This window comes from Pyxicephalus adspersus, chromosome 1 (assembly GCF_032062135.1).
Source record: "Pyxicephalus adspersus chromosome 1, UCB_Pads_2.0, whole genome shotgun sequence".
In the NCBI taxonomy this organism is placed as follows: Eukaryota; Metazoa; Chordata; class Amphibia; order Anura; family Pyxicephalidae; genus Pyxicephalus; species Pyxicephalus adspersus.
This window is the reverse complement of record NC_092858.1, coordinates 94554699-94572526: the sequence shown is the minus strand read 5'-3', so window position 1 is coordinate 94572526 and position 17828 is coordinate 94554699. Positions and strand designations below refer to the sequence as shown.

The 17828-nt window shown below is 38.2% G+C and overlaps 1 protein-coding gene across 1 annotated transcript in view; it reads left to right on the top strand.

Moving 5' to 3' along the window:
- The window catches only part of INPP5B (inositol polyphosphate-5-phosphatase B), a 43784-nt gene that overhangs the window by 12071 nt on the left and 13885 nt on the right, over nucleotides 1-17828 (top strand). Inside the window, exons 5-7 of the mRNA XM_072408077.1 lie at nucleotides 831-945; nucleotides 2885-2995; nucleotides 10746-10868. Coding sequence (XP_072264178.1) covers nucleotides 831-945; nucleotides 2885-2995; nucleotides 10746-10868 — 349 coding nt within the window. The remainder of the gene's footprint in view (nucleotides 1-830; nucleotides 946-2884; nucleotides 2996-10745; nucleotides 10869-17828) is intronic.

The window sequence follows — 17828 nt, the reverse complement described above, 5'->3', positions numbered from 1 at the left end:
TCGGATACCGTCCTCCAGCAGAGTTCTCCAGCATCAATGCCCGTCTTCTTGGTCGGATCCCCATCTTCTCCTTCCCTTGGCGTTTGTGTACGCTTCCCTCTGTGATTTCTGATGACCTGTAACTTACCTGTATTGTAGACCTGTAACTTACCAAAATATGTCTAAAAAGGGTCTAGTAGATATCCTGTATAATAAAGTTTGAAACACACAATCATGTAAAAAAATTATTAAATGTTTTATTAAAATTAAATAAACCTTAACTAACACATCAACCAATGCAGGCTTGCATTTACCTGGTTGACTTGTGACTAATGCCTTGTACTTTAATGATATCTCCAGAATATATTGCAGTGGATTTCTGGTACCAGTAGATGGCAGATTCTAGTTAGATTCTCTCACTACAGTTAATGCTAATACTGCTTATGAAAATACAAGAATAACATATTACACAAGCTGTACATTAAATAAGGGGAGCAAAAGACAAATACAAACAATGGCACAGGAGGAGAGGAGGACCCTGACCAAGCTTTTACTCTATTCTCCAATTAGAGGTATCTTTGTTTCAATGATGCACATATAATATTTGCCATTCCCATCTCACCATTAATTCAATTTTCTAAAAGTACAGGCTTCGAAGTTGTCAGCCTGACACTGGTCTGATAGTATTTATTAAGTCAGTGACTTGGAACAAGCTTGGAAAATGGGAGTTCGGACTTTTTACACCTAATGCTCGTTACTCTTCAGTGTCCCCCTAGCTAGTAAAGCAAGCATGAGGATGGCAGCCCAGAAATAATTGGGTTACAAAAAAGCAAATAAACAACTAATATCAGCTGTGTACATATCTCTATAGTCATCGATTCACATTGAGATTTGTTTATTCTTTTCTTGCATTTACAAATTGTTTTCATTTTGCAGTTACATCTTGTGACAGTTTTCGGGTTATTGGTAAGTAAATGTTTTACTTTCCTTCTGTTTTTCTTATAGTCTGGCTACACTGACTATATGCAGCAAATGTATTTAAAAGAAAACTATTACTTTTTTTCTGTATGAAACCCAGATGATATGACAGCTGATGATAAGAGAGAAGGAAGGAGCTTTATAGAAATATTCATACTACTGAACGTTACATGATTGATATATTTGATATATAAAGGCCTTCCAAAAAGGTTTATAAATAAATGGAGATGCCAGGTTGACTGCGGATACCAGCACTGCCAGGTCTGACATCAAACACCGCCCTTAGATCTATTACTCCAAGATATTGTGGTAGTAGATACTGTTGATTTTGTTTTAAATATGCAGAATATATGATTTCAAACATAATACCAGTCCTGAGGAAGGTTAGGGTAAGAAACACGTCAAATACTGTGTGAGACTGGATGTACAGTACATATAATTGTCATGATAATTACACTGATTTTTAGTAACAGAGAAAATATGTTTTTATTTGTGAAAAAAGTGAATGATATGTTACAATAATTAGTGCCTTTAAAGTTTCTTAATAGGTGCAAAACAGAAACCCAAAGTGCCAGCTAAAAATGACAATTCATTAGACTGTGACCTCCTTTTAGGGACAGCTAGTGACATGACTGTGGACTTTGTACAGTTCTGTGTAATATGTTGGCACTATAAAAATACTGTGTAATAATATTATTAATACATTATTTCTTTATGTAATATAAATATATACCTGACTGTGTAAAATAGGGTTTTATTTGGACTGTTTGGCTACTCAGTTTAGTATTTTTTGTTTTTTTTCCTTGAAGACTGGAAAAAATAAAGCGTGATAAGTTAAAGAAACAAAGCACAATGTATCACTATGTGCTCTATTTATAAAACAGGGAGTCATTCCCTCAAATATTCCCTTGTGGGAATCTTCCAGGTTCATGTGTTGTACTAATGGTACTAATTGATTCCCACCAAGGAACGATTGAGGGAATGCCAGATTCCCTGTTTTATAAACAGAGCCCTTTGTATGACAAAGATTGATTTATCAATAAACATTTGGTAATGATTCCAAATATTACAGTATCACACCCTTAATAATATACATATTCACTAACAACAATTGTGGGACTTAAATGTGGGACAATTAAAATATGTTTTTTTATTAAACACTTTATCAAAACTGTGATCAAGTTGGACAATAAATAGCATATTATTACAAGACAAGTGTTCCTCCTGATGAAGCTATTAAAGAGAAACGTGTTGGCTTTAATGAATGAACAATCATTAGCAATTTTCATGTATAATGTGGTTGCATGTACATGATGATGATTTTTATTTTTGTAAACAAAGTGTTCAACACATTAAAACAATTTTTAATTGGTACTATTGAGTCCTACAATTTTGGTTAGTGAACAGATTGATTAAATTGACCTCTATGTAACCCTTAAATGCTTTTTTTTCCCATTTGTTTCCTCTCTTCGTGGTTGGAAGAAAGTTGTTGAATTTACTCTTTACTTCTGATCAAAAGAATGATCTAAACTCAATCTGAAGTAACATCTTCTGTTCAATTGTAACCAACCAATCAGATCAGACGTGTTGGTAGATCTAGATACAACTGTACATGTTGTACTGTATGTACAAAGTAGCAATTACATTTGCCCAGTGGGTGAATAAAATGAACTTGAAAGGTATTTTGTTTACTGTATATACAATATACAGTACATACAAAAAATTAATTCTGTGTAAATGATTATGTGCTTCTGAACAATGTTTTAGTGATTGACAGTGGATCTGCTCATGTGTACCAGGCATATATTGTAGCTTTAGGCATGGCCATGGGCCATGGATGTGACTTTGCTGGTTGGGCTTTATCACTTTTGGCAAGCCATGCTTCCCCAGATGTTCCAGCTCATTTTCCTTTCCATTGATCACTCAGGTTCTGACATCACAGTGAGGATATCATCTCCGGATACCGAGTTGGTGATACAACTTCCATTTGGCTCCCACACACAAGAATTTCTGCAACGAGTCAATCATTTCCTTGAAGGTAGGACCCACTAAGTATTTACCTACGGTACCTAAAATGCATCCCTGACACACCGCACTGGGTTACCATTTGTGCACTAGGCTGTGGCCAAAATACGAATCAGCGAGCAACAACCGTACAGCCAAGAGCCACAAGTCACTTTTGGAGACCACACAGTAATCTGCCACAGCTGTATGCAAAAAAAAGTTCCCTCAATGGGAAAACTATGGTTTAGCCCCGGCAGAATACTGCAGCTCATCACAGGTCTGAAATGGCTTTACCTCTGTAGATAGCACTGTGATCTTGCAGTATGGGAGTCCTGGTACTTGAAGTCCTGGCTTTATTTTCTAATGTTATTGCTATGGCTGAGAGCTGAAATCAGGTTTTCCCTTTTCTCAGCCAATCAAGGGAGAGGTCCTATAAGGACACTGCTCCTGAGTCCCCGGTGCAGCACTGGCATGCGTTCTGCACCACGTGGGAGCAGAAAACTTGCCAAATCTCCACTAGGGATGTCTGATGCAGTGTCCTCATATGATCTCTCCATTGATTGGGGAGGTCCTATAGGGGCAGCCTGTATGTGCACACTGCTCCTGGAACCTCTAGTGGGGCTTTGGCACGTGCTCTGTAACCACATGGGTGGACCTCAAAGATCATTATTGTTTAGCTTTTTCAGCCAATCAAGGGAGAGGTCATGTAGGAACATTGCTCCCGTGGCCATAGCAGAGTTGGTGCATTCAGAAGAGAAGAGCTTTCCTGATTACTCCTGCAGCCAAAGTGGGTGCAGAACACCCTAGCGGAGCTATGCGACATGCTCTGCACCCACTTGGGTAGCAAGGCCCTTCTTCTTCGCTGTGTGGGGTATGCGTGGTAAAACAGGTGCCATATACAGGCTGGTAGTGTTAATTATAGCCAGACAGATTTATTGTACCGAGCTGTGTAATATGTTGGCGCTATATAAATGCTGTTTAATAATAATCATAATAAATATAATATTAATAAAAACTTGTAAAATCAAATCAGTATCTTTGATAGGTGCACCACATGTTTACAATAGAATGTAAAAATTTGCAACTTTTTCTTGTGGTTTTATTTTTACTCAGTAACTAATGTGTTTAAAAATGTTGTGAAGTAAACTTAAAAAAGAAAGCAATACTTCAGTAAAAAATAAATTGTAAAAAAAAAACCACTTTACTCAGTTACAGTATCTTGAGTAAATATAACTAGTTACTTTTAACCTCTGCTGTTCGCAATCCCCTGTAGAATGTACACTGCACAGGAGTTACTTCTGGTTCCCTTAAAGAAATAACTGAGACAACATCCTCCACCTGTAGTAAAATATAATAAATGCTACACAGGCTCTGTTGTGCCATTTGTGTGTATAGGACAATATACAATATGTATTTGAAGAAATGAATGTGTTATCCTGTTGAATATCTAGGAATTACTTATACCCATGCAATGTTTCATTGTAGAACCATCTTGCTATTTTTAGAGCACAAAGCCAAAAGGTCAAAGAATTCCTTATTAGTTAAGAAGGCTGTCCTGTGTTTTATTCCCAAGCCTGAGGGAGGAGGATCAGTCAACTCCCTAGTGGCTCTAGTAGATATGGAATGCAAGTACTTAACACTTTGCTTACTGCTCACTTTGTACACAGACTTCTATGTAACATCAGGACAAAACTGTACAATATATCTACTTGGCATGTTGGGAAAAATTCCTAGTTTATTAGTCCTGAATTAGTCTTAGACTTTGAGATAGTAATAGTACAAAGTACTATATCAGATAGGTTTGTCGATTGCAAAACTGGCAACAGATCTGATTATGTGTACCAGCCCTAATAAGGCCTCAGATAGCTGTAAAGACTCACAAAACCCTTTCATACTCCATCGAAAACTAAAAAGTATAAAAATTATTCGGCAAGACATATATTGTTTGTATCTACACACATGTTTGTATCTAATGAATGGCTATAAGGCAAAACAGATAATCTTTACAGTAAAACTTAAGCTCAAACTTTCCTTTTTAGCAAACTTTCCTTTAGGTTAGGTTTTACTACTGTCTGTGCTGTTGTTAAAGATATTGCTCTCACTTTTTGGCCTGTTGATTGTTCACATGGGGATAGAATAAAAAGGGTGAATCCAAAAGTTTACACTTGACACAGGAATATTACTAGAAGAAAACTATTCTAAAGCAAACTTTTCATGAAAATTGTCCAAGGCTAGATTTTTCTTTACTTTGAGAAGATTTCCCCTCACTTTCAGTGGTGAACAAAACGGAGTCATTTAATGCCATATTTCTTCTGATTTCCTGCTGGGCTTTCCTATGTAACCTTGCTGTAACAGATCATAAAACATAAAGTAGAGTTGACACAGGTACTGTATGTATAAAAACGCAACACAGGTTACAGGACTTTAGAATACTAGTAGGAAACAACAGAACAGCTTTCATTTACTTTCCTGAATTAATTAATCTGATTTTGCAGAATATATATTACAGCAAATATCTCGATATAGGGGGCCTAAAGTGTGACCCCTGACACCACCAAAGGGCTGCTATTAAAATTCACAAATGTAATGCTACAGAAAATAGGCAATGATCAAAGAGAAAAACACAAAAGAGAAAATAATACAATAGGGTTAAAAAAATACAAGTACACAGTGTTTTAGAAGATGTTTTAAAAAACGACACTTTGTCTTCTAAACTTACACCAAACCACTAAACAAATCGTTATTCTGTCAAAATCAATATTCTTCAAGTGCAAAAAAGTGGTATTGACTTTGCCTGGAATGTTTCTAAGTTGGCAGTGTGTGAGGTACCTGGAAGATAGGTAACAACTATAAATGAGACTCCAGCAAAATGTAAGACAAAATCGATATAGCTAAAATATAAATCCTGCATTTATAAAGCTGTACAGGTGCAAGCAAAAGACGTTTGGTGATGTTTGGTGAAACAGTTGGGACAAATTATATTATTCTGTACATTTATTGTGTGTCCATTATTGTGCAATTAGTTGCGAAATTGTATAGATGTGCATTACTATAATTTTTACAATAAGATGTCAAAGCAATAAACAATTCTTACAAACCCTACATTGAATACATAGTGACTAAATAAGAAGTGTAAAAAATGTACATTTTAAGGATTTTTGCAAGAATTTTAGTTTGCTTCAAATACTACTATTTGTTTTTTTTCTCCCTATACTTTTTGCCTGTACTAGGACAGGTTTTCAGGTACTACTTATTGAAGTACTTAAATAACTAATTTCAAAAATGTTAATTTTATTTTATGAATCGCAATTTAAGAAAAGCAATTTATTCTTTTAATGGTTCATAATTAAATGGGTCAAATAAAAAAATAAAAAATAGTATTTCAAATCACAATGCATGATTAGGTTAGGAAAAAAAAACAATAATTTTTGTTCCATAGATGGTATTTGAATCAGTTAGTAAAAAGCTGGACTATTCTCTTGTGTTATTGGAGTTAAATGTGCCATATTGATGTAAGTGGTCCAAAATGACCCATTCACAATTTCTTTATCCAGAAGCAAATCAAATATTACAGTAAGTACATATGGTAAAACAGATATATTGGTGAATGTAAACAGAATAAAGCTAACCATGTTTTTGAAAGGTCTTGGCTCTGTGAAATCTTGACACGAACATTCCAAGGTGGAAAGAATAAAAGGAGGAGCAATTTAATAAAATTAAAGTCTATTTATAAAGCTGTGTATCTGACAGTCACCGAAACACACCCAGGTGGAGAAACTTCCAGGTTCATGTGTATCAATGGCAGTAATTGATTGTCTATCAGAGAATGTTTCAGTGAATGTCAGATTCAAATGTATTTTCAACCTTATACTCAGAAGGCTCTGAGAGCTTGCTTCCATTGGACTGTGTGATGCTTTCTTGAAAACACATTTATGTTACCAGGGGCATCAAAATGTGTTGTGTTAGAACAGCAATGCATGAAAATGTGTTGCCTTGCCGCATGTTGTGCTGGGAGAATGGATTTAGGATGCTGTTAGGAATTAATGGCAATTCAGATCACCAAGTCATATAATATGTTGCCATATGTTCCACAAACTACCGTAGTGAAGACAGGCTCTGACTTTAATTTTTTTTAATTACCATCCCAAAAGAAGTGAAATGGAAGTCTGCTAGCTTTACCAACAAACTTGTAGTTTTATACATTGGGTACTTTGACTGGTTTAAATGTCTTATGTAGTACCAGCTACTGGGGTTTATAAGAGCATTCTTGTTGAAAGTGACTGAAAGTCACTGTGCATGTATTTCTTGAGCAGCTGAGAGGTTAACAGAGGGCTGACTATCTGTAGCACTGTTTCCTTTTATTTATCTTAGCAGAGACAGGAGGGTACAGAGCACTTTCTGTAAATATTCCACATTGTTGAGAACTTGCTATCATTCCTTGCACTGCTATCCAGGGCATGATTCTGGTTGTATTCCACCAGCTAATCCCGCGTGTTTCCATGCAAGGTGTAGAGATACGTGGTTTTCATTTTTCCCAAATCTACATGACTTGTTTATCCTGAGCACAATGTTGAAACCTTCAGCAAATGAAAAGTCTCCAGATGGTAAGTTTAGTGAATATTTAATAGGCAATGGATGGTGACTATTGTTGTAAAGCTCTGATCCTGTACATATAATATTATCTGTTTGGGATTTTGTATTTTATTCTGTCCTGCTTTATGTTCTGACTTGAACACTTTGCTAAATTTAGGTCAATTTACAAACAATTGTAGGTTGTTTAATGATGCAACATCCCGTTGATTTACAGTAAGTGGGGTCTTATTGTGTTTGTGATAAACGATGGTCCGCATGGTTTATTTAGATAGATTTACTTTTTTTTTGGCTGCTAGTGATACGTACATACTACAGATTTCGAAGACATGATTGTGATTGTCTCTGGTGAAAATCAAGCGTCTGCACAGCTTTCCCCCATCAGGATGGACCACTTAATGACCAACAGTTAGCAATCACTGCTATTTTCAATAGCCTGCCACTCATCCTCCCCCAATTCCAAAGACAGTGCTGTCTGTAAAGCACATGCTAATTCTGACTGTCACTAAAAACAATACCTAACAATAATATGGTGCCAATATGTAGCCTAAAATAGGACTACCCTCCCCCTTACTTAATTGCCAGTGTCAGGGCAATTAACATGTTTCCTGGTATTCTCCTAAGTTCAGGTTTTACTGCAAAAGGGGTATAGCCCATTTTAAATTAGTATAAAAAAACAGACAGGTCCCTTATAGTGGAGGAGACAGGCAATGTCTCTTCTGCAGTAAAATAACCTTACCTGCCTGATCACAAGGTGAGTACACTCACCTGTCTTGTTCTGTTGCAAGCTCTGACATCTTCTTTTTCCTCCCCTTCCTTGTTTCGATCTTCGGCTACCTTGATTGGCTGGGCTGGATAAATTTTGGAAGGTTTGCACCTTCTGTCAGATTTTTATTTTACCAAAACAAAAAGTGATTGAGAATCCAAAATTCATTAGTTCTAATTAGAAAAGAAAACAATTGAAGAATACAGGGACACCTGTATAAAAGGGGGTGCATCTAATGTCAGATATATTTCCTCTCACTCCCTGTTGTGATAACAAGTGAAATGAAAACTCCCGTAAATTTTAACCTTTCTTACTTCTGATTTTAGATTTACTTTAGGGCTAGGTAAAGATGAATAGGTGTAAGAAGTGATTATTATTTAAATAAGCACCAGTTGGACATATTGGAGTGGGAATTGGCTGTTTAGGACCAGCCTACCCCCTAGCGATGAACCTAATCCTAACGCTATCACAATAATAAAATTATATTATTATGACAATAAATGCAAGCATTTCTATAAATACTATACATTGTATACTTTGGTCCTGACTTATTAAAGCTCTCCAAGGATAGAGAGGATACACTCTCATCAGTGAAGCTGGGTGATCCAGCAAACTTGGAGTGGGTTTCTTAAAAGTCATTAGCTATTTGTTATTAAATGTTTTCAACTCTGGACCAGATCCATTCCAGGTTTGCTGGATCACCCAAATTCACTGATGAAGGTGTATCCTCTCCAGCCTTGGAGAGCTTTAATACATCAGGGCCAAAGTATACAATATACAACCAGATCATTAGCTTGGAAATGACACACAAATCAAATGATCCAACTATTTTTTTTTTGTACTGAAAATACATTGTGTGCTTGTAAAAAAGAATAAAAACCCTTACTCTAAGAAAGGCCTGCATGGTGTAGTCATGTTTAATGTACTTATCTGCTTTGGTGATGCAACTTTATAGTTTTTATAATATTTCACTTAGTTTCCCTGGAGATGATACCAGCTAACAGGTGAAGCAATGGATAAATGTCAACCTTATATGTGTAAAGGCAGGTGACTATGGGTATTCATATTCCAGAGTTTAAAAACTGCATTAATGGAAAATGGGTACCTAGCTAGTTGTTATCATTTGACTTTAAGGCTTAGCTAGGCTTTGCCATGCTTTAATGTTTATGCTTGCCCTACTTTATAACGCAACACACAGCAACCCCCACTGCTGCTCGTTGTAACGCTAATCCTATTCATTACATCGAAAATGGCAATGCACAGAAACAGACAAAAAATGCATGCATGTAGCAGTGTGTACTAGCAATGCACTAAACTGCAATGCAGAAACAAACATCTGATATTCTGGTGTATCAGTTAGACTCACTGCTTTATAAAAATAACCCTATGTGTGAACTATCTTTGTGTATGAATATTGTGTATTAGTAGTGACTAGATGCAGTACCCTATTTATCAGTACTTTACTTGGCTTCACTCTTGTGGAATATATGATGTCTTTTTACCTTAGCTCCAGTGTACAGCTACAAAACTAGGATACTCCACAGCATCTGCTGTTTGCATTTGTCATCTATTGTATTCCAGTTCTGCATGGTATATCAGTGTGTAGCAGGCAGCTTAAGCCTCTTAAATTTCAGACTAGTAATTTTTTTAAGCATTACCGTTTAGTGGCCACTAAAAAGGTTAAAATTAGAACAAATGGGTTAGTTCACTCTCCTAATTCTCAGGTGTATACTTATGGCGCATTGCCACATTTTTCAGGTGTTACATGCAGTGTCTAAGAAGGGTTAACTGGTCCACCATTACCGGTACTTAATGCTGAACTAAAATTCTGCTTTGAAAATGAGTGATAACGCAGGTCTTTATTGCAGAACGGGACAGGTGATGTCACTTCTGCAATAAAACATACTTACCTGCCTGATCCTTGTCTTTATTGGGGATACCCGGCACATCTCAGCTTCCACTGTGGCTACTGGAATTGAATGGATTCTGTACACCTGCGCAGGAGTTAAGTCATCCTGCGGAGGACCCAACACCAGGAAGAAGAACAGGTGAAGATGGTGGTGTTAGAGCAAGAACAGGTAAATGCAATTACAATATTGCTGGTTCTTTCTGCAATAAGGGACTTGTCTGGTCAATTTTTTTTTAATTTTTAGGTTTAGTTCTATTTTAATTCCACATTAAAAAAACACTTCCAGCTGCAAGCAAATGCCTGCACCAGAGTTTGCAAACACTTGAATGATTAGCCTAGTGGTTACTGCCTATTACCATTCCTGGGTGCCTATTGGCAACTGCATGGCACAGCAAACAACACATTTTTTAAGCAATAGTCTGGACATAGCTACAGAATGTAAAAGGATCAGTGTTTATTGTCTGCTTCTGTTGCTTTGTGTCAGCAAGTAATATTGGTATATATGTTTATCTCTTTCAGCAAGACTTCCTGGACTTACTTCTCCTCAGTTTGTGTGGCTGCGAAAGTATTGGCAGAGAAGCCTTCCAAATCTAAACAGCTTCTTCTTGAATAGTTTACCTCCAACCGAAGATTCAGACACAGGTAGGTTTAATGATTTAGTTCTACTGTATCACTGTCTGTATTAGTCTGTCATTTTCAATCCCTATTTAATGTACAGTGCTGCGTAATATGTTGGCGCTATATAAATCCTGTTTAATAATAATAATAATAATAATAATAATAAGTATCACAGGTTATAGTCACTAGATAGAGTTTGCCTAATGCACTCAAGGGCGAACTTAAAGTGGAACTTACAAAAAAATACTAACTTTACTGGTGAAGAGCCGGTGATCCCTCCTCAAACTGAGTCTAGTAGGTCCCGTACCCTCCAGACTTCTCTCTTCTAGATTAGTGGACGCAGCCATCTTTTTTCTTTGTCTTCCACCTGATAGTGCGGATCCCACTGCACATTCCAACATACACCAAGAAAGTCATGACGGTAAAGACGGAAGAGGGGGTTTCCTCTCCACCCAAAAAAGTTACATAAAAGAGTCAGCCATCCTTCTATATAATGTAAAAAATGTGCTGATAGGTCCGCTTTAACTAAAAAAATATGACCTTAATAAACTCAAATGACATTTTTTATTGCTGAAGAGACATGCTATAGCCTGCAATAATCTTTTCTATGCTCTCCGGAGTCTCCTAGCATCAGTGACTGCATGGAAACAGTGGGTCCCTATGCAACAGGGTGTCATATAACTCTCCTATTCAAGCAGCAGCTTTGAAATAATATATGGAAAAAAGTATTATGGAGAGGGGAAATTTAAAGGTCAGCCCATAGAAATGTTCTGGTGGTTAAAAAACACAAGACCTATCCCTTCCTACCCCTATCAAAAAGTAAAACCAACAGAAGGAACATATAATAATGGAAAAAAGTGTCCTATATTTGACACCTAATAAAGAACCTCTATAATGGAAAGGTGAGGATCTACATCTACAGCAGTTAAAGACACCCCAGCATGTATACATTTACAATACTATATGAGCCCATTGAACCAGTGTATACATTCATATTATACAGTAAGAGTTATTTTACACAGGCGATGAGGTAATAATATAGTAATTGCATTCTCACACCTTGAAACCATGCCCATACATGAGGGTTGGTGGAAAATGTTTAAGTACCAAGCTGCCAAAGTTTCACATGCTCATTCATTAAGAATGCATATAACAGTTGGGTCTAGCAAACGGCTGACCCCAATATTCCCATACCCTAGCCAATCGCTGGAAACGTGGACTCCCAGATGGTGACTGCCGGACAGCAATCATGATCATGCAATGTTGCACTTCTAAAAAATAAATTAAAAAAAAACAACGCCTTGTAAATATTACAAATGAATCTCTTCTTCGGCTCATTACAATAAAAAGCAAACTATTCTAGGACTATCACTGCTGCCCCAAATACACAAACTAGTTCTGGTCAAGAAGGGGTTAATTTGTTTTGTTTCATGAGCAGGTTACAAACTTATTAAAATGGAACTGGCTGGGATTAAAGCCTCCCCATAACAGCATGCTCCAGCCAATAAATATTATCTGACGGGCCAGCCAGATACAAGGGCCATATAAGGATAAACTGAAAATAGTGCACAATCTATTTATAAAAACATGATACCGCAAAACATTAAAAAACTGCGCTGTATCCAGTATGTATTATTTACTTGAGCAGGCTTGTAAAATGTTGGACTTTCATTCAGGAAAGTTTGTAACCACTCAGCAAAACTACAGGAACAGATATTTCATGGAATCTCACACATCACAGAGGAGAGTTTGAAAAAGGAATATCACAGGACGGTTACATTTCACACCCCGATAACTGTCTCCACAACCTTTCGTGACTAAAATTCTGTTCATGTTATTATTACATCATTTTAAATATATTTAAAGTAAGCAAAACCAATGTTACCACTTTATGTAAAAGTCTGGTTGATGGTTACAAAACAGAAAAAGGGAACAAAGCAACCAGTAACATGAATATTCTCTATAAGACTTGAAATGCATATCTTGTTTTTATCTAACCATGTTTCTGGTGCTCTCCTGCCAGGCAGCAATCTATTGAGTAAGTGGGCATGGGAAGTAAGTGACAGGTAGTAAGTGGTAGGTAGATTAATGAAAGGTGAAAAATAAAAATGGCAGGTTACTAACAGTAAGAGATGGTAGTGGAACAAGGGAGCAGCCAGGATAGGGAAAGATAGGCTAGGAGCAGAGGTGTAGTGGGGTGGGCATGTGTAGGCAGGCTGTGCACTCACTTTTTTCAGGAATGAGGCGTTTACATAACAATGATGCGCATGCGCGCTCGCCATGGGTAGGGGGTATCCAGTATGTAAGGGGGGTAAGGCTAGGAGCAAATAACTAGAAAAGGTTGAGTGGGCATCCAGTGTGAGGTGGGTTAGGTAAAAAAGGTGGCATACAGGACTGAGAAGATGAAGCTAGGTGAAGCCATCCAGGCGTAGAAGGTTAAGCTTAGCGTAGGCATCTAGGATGGAAAAGGTGAGGCTAGGGGAGGGTATTCAAGATGAGAGGGTGAGACTAATGGCTGGCATCCGAGACGTCAGGGGTGAGGCTAGGAAAGACATCCAGGAAGGAAAGGGTGAGGCTAGCAGATGACATCAAAGATGGGGAGGGTTGGAGTGTTTTGCAGTCCTATTACAGCAGATGAGTGTTGGAGAAGAAGCTGTATCAGTTTGTGTGCTGATAGGAGGAGAAAGCAGAGAGATGTTCCCAATATTATGCTGCCCTTTATTTCACTGTCCAGCATGATTTGGGCTCAGAGGTATTTTGAGCATGGTCACCCCCACCGCTGCACTGATTCCTCAAATGCAAGGATATTTTACAACAGTCAGCAATGATCTGAGCCACCCTGTCTTGTCTCCATTCATTCCCTATGGGGGGCTGCATGTAGCGTGTCACTTTAATAATAGCACCACAACCTCACCGTCATTCCACACATAGCCCAAGAAGCATGTGTTAAGCAGTGTATGCCCCCCATTCAATGTTGTCATCTGTAAGATGCCAGATATGGTGTAACCTCTGTGTACATGTGCACGTGTTGCCCCATCATTGGCCAGCCAGTAGCTCCTTGGCCAGGGAATGACCAGAAGGTAGCAGCAGCCCCCTGGAAAAGGACATGCATGTAAGGTATACCATAGTGTCCTGTGCATACAAAGATTTTATTCTGCTTTAATACATCTTTTTATGTATCTGTTAAGTATAAGTTTAGCTAATTTATTCTGCAATCTGCCTCTTACAGCCCCTGTATGTACAGTGGGGCTGGAGATTAAGAGAAAGAAGCAGCACAAAACAGCTTGTTAAATATTGTGCTGACAAGAAGCATGCTGATGATAGGACAAAGCAAGGATATGAGCTCATTGATATGCTGCTTCTCCTTTCACTGTTCATTCATTGGCTGGACAAGTCCAGCGTGACCCGGGCTCAGAGGAAGTAAGTTGAATGATGCTGGCCATCACAGGCAAGTTGTGGTCATAGTCCATCTAATGCTGTAGAGTCCAAAATTGAAGAGGAGAAATTAAGGAGTAATCCCTGGATTGAAAGCAAACATTGCATCAGATGTTTTATATTGTATCCGTTAATGGGCTGTTCATTTTTATCTTGCAATTGCAATCTGGGGTTCTTGCTTATTATGATTGAGTAGTATAGGGTTACCCCTGTGAACTAGAATAAGAAGTCATAAGTTCTTGTATTGCCTAGTACTTGTCATTGCTCCATTATAGCAATTTACAATCTTTCTCACACTTATTCATTCATCTGTGAAATGTAAGGAGGAGATGGGAGATCTGCTCCATCACTTTCATTATTAGGGTTGTTGATGGGGATCGAAGGCTTTGCCCAGTGGGGCATTACTTTGTATCCTGGGCCCTTCTTTCTGACACATTCACCAGGAGTAGTACATTGATATGAATGAACACACAGGAAATGTTTGCTACCTATGGCATTGCATCATGAAACAAACACTGGCTGCTATGTTTTGTAGAACTGATTTCGTTCAGCAGGCACTTCAACACACGGGTTCAGATTGTGCTAACACTTGGCACTGTGTGTATCTCATGTAATGTTAGGTTATTTACTTTGACACTTCTGCACGTATTGTAACCATTTGGTTTACTCACTGGAGACTTCTGCACCAATATAATATTATATAACGGATAATATTTGTATATCTATCCATCAATATTTGCTCAGTACCTTCTATATGAGTCCATTGCTTCATTCCCAATAACTGGTATCACAATATCAAGGCCTAGGGCTCTATGTCTCATCTTCTACATGTAAGCAGCAAGGACAATGAGGCTGCACACCTATTACCCCACCAAATACTAGGAAGACAACCTTGTCCACTTGGAGTGTGCAGTCTTGTCACTTAGTTATTGATTCACGCTGCATAAAGCACAATCATGCACAAAGTTCTCCAAGCAATAATCCCACCTAGAAAATACACTGCCAATGCAAAGCAATATTCATATTCCTTGCATGGTTTATTCTCCACTACTATGTGTAGTGCCTTTGTGTGTGTCAGCAATGCTGTTCTTTGTTTAGTTTTGCAATGTATTGGTTTTCACATCATGGCAGTTTCCATAGTAGTTCCTTATATCCTTTCAGCTTGAAGTGTACCTTGTTTGTTCTCCGTGTGTTTTCCATACGTGTGTTAGCAGAACTGGTATATTTCACACACTAAATGATCCATTTGTCATGTGTACACATGCACTCTCTCTTCTGGTTCCTTTCACATTACAAAAATACAGAAAACTACACAATGAATATAATACATTGGCTGTACTTAAATGCCCCAACATTTCAATAGCAGTACTTTACCAGTCATGTCTTACTGGGAACTTGTCATCAATAGAAACAGAGAACCTGTCAGCGATACACAACTAATATATAGGCATGCTTCATGCTTTTTTCAGCTCAGAGACTTACTAAAGGTGATGGAAAAATAGAAATGATGCAACCTCTACAAAAACAAATAGTTCTTATATTTGTATTTCTATTTGAGAGGTTGCCTTGTTGTAGTAAGGTAATTGTCCAAAATGGAAAGCTGTAATGGCATCCATTGGAGGGCACAATATCCCTTATAGATTTTGGCTGGTTCTAGATGTAATAAATGAAACCTACATGCTCCTTGCATCCTAAGCTATGTTCAGATTGGCAGTGAGGTTTCAGTGTGTTTACCAAGTAACTGCTCCCTCAAGAGAGATGCTACAAGTACCCTCTATCTATGGTATCCCCATAGAGAATGATTGGGGGCAGCAGTGAGTGGTACTGGTACCACGTGCCACCCCTTCTGTCAAATCCGCAGACACTGGTTCTATAGGAGCGCTGATTAGGTGCCAGCTGCCAGGATCCGCATGGGATTGCTTGATCCGCAGGCAGGAAGCTAACCTTGATGTCACACAGTTGGAAAATACCTTTGGCATCCATTGGAGGGTCCATAATTCTGTTATGAGTTTTTGCTGGTTCTACCAAGTTAAATCAAACATGATCTTTTGGAAATTCTAGCAACATTCTGCTTGCTTCTTAGGCTGCAGGTACATTAGATGATTCTCATCCGCTTATTGCTAGTATTGTACGAGAATCTGATGTGTGTACAGCGGCCGTCGGATGTCATTCATGGATCCATCCTGGCGGATTCATAAATGACGAACCAAGAACGTCCCCTATGCAAGTGAAGGGGAGAGAGCGCAGCGAGTACCGCACACTCGTTCTCCCCCCTGGGACTGGATTTTGCATCACATTGTTGTAATGCCTGTGAATTTTTACCTTTTATCATGCAGTTTTATCTCCAGGTTTATCTCCAAGTCCTACATAATAATAAAGCTATGTACACACTTCCAATGGTTCTTGCCCGATAATCGGCTCAGGGCCGATAATCGGCTCAAGACTGAACAACGGCAGATCCACGGACAATGAACGACAAATGATCATATTGCAAGCAGCAGGGTGCCGCTCCGTCGCTCTCCCCCTCCTCTTTGCATAGAGCAGAACGGGGCCGTATGTACAGCATCGTTCATGCATGGTGGAGTGCTTAGTCGTTGGAAAGGATCGTGAAAGATCCTTTCCAAGGACTATGATTGCAAGTGTGTATGCGGCTTTAGCTATGGGCCAACCATATCTGTAAGTGATCACTCACACCATTATATTTTGCACCTAACAGTAGCCATAAAATGGGCCCCATCCACACAGATATTGCCTAACTGTACAATAATGAGCATCTCAGTTGTCCTCTTTTACACCCCATATGGAGGTCACATTCAAGAATTAAGAAGCCCTAAGCATTGCAAGGAATTTTTGGGGTTTGGAAGTGATGCTGGATATCTATAGCCTTTCTTGCTACCGGTAGATATTAAATAATCTAAAAAAAAAAAAAGGCTACTTATCAGTTAAACACTTTTCACATTTTCTATGGAGTGAAGTTAATCTGTGAGAAGTGATCTTTGGTCCACCTCCCTTTAAAAACGTATATAATTATTTATATTAGGCTAATCACTTACATAGTGATCGAAAACATTGTTTAAGTATATCAGCTTTGTCAGCAAAAGAGGATCTTGTGTGCTACTGCAGTTTTCTGAGGTTTATTAAAACATCCCTTGTGGCTTTATCTCTGTTTTATGTTTCCTCCACACCACATGACTTTTGAAAAATGTGTAACTGTGCCTGTGCAGATCCTTTCACCCTCTAGTGAAGCTGCTTCCTTTATTAGTTCGTATGTAAATGATAACAATTGTACATCAGAAATTTACAATAAGCAAGGTTATAGGAAATTTCTTCTTCCTAGGTATGGTTACTTCAGTATTTTGTGGCTTTGAGGGCTATAACAAGAAGTTTTATATATATATACATACATACATACACCGTGTTTGACCCAGATTTTTTTTAAGTTGGGTGGGAAGAAATTGTAGGGGGGTGGCACCCCTGTACTGTGACCAAGTTTATCAGTAACCACCCAAATCTGCTTGGTGGTTACTGAAAAGTGCCGGGTGGTGTGCC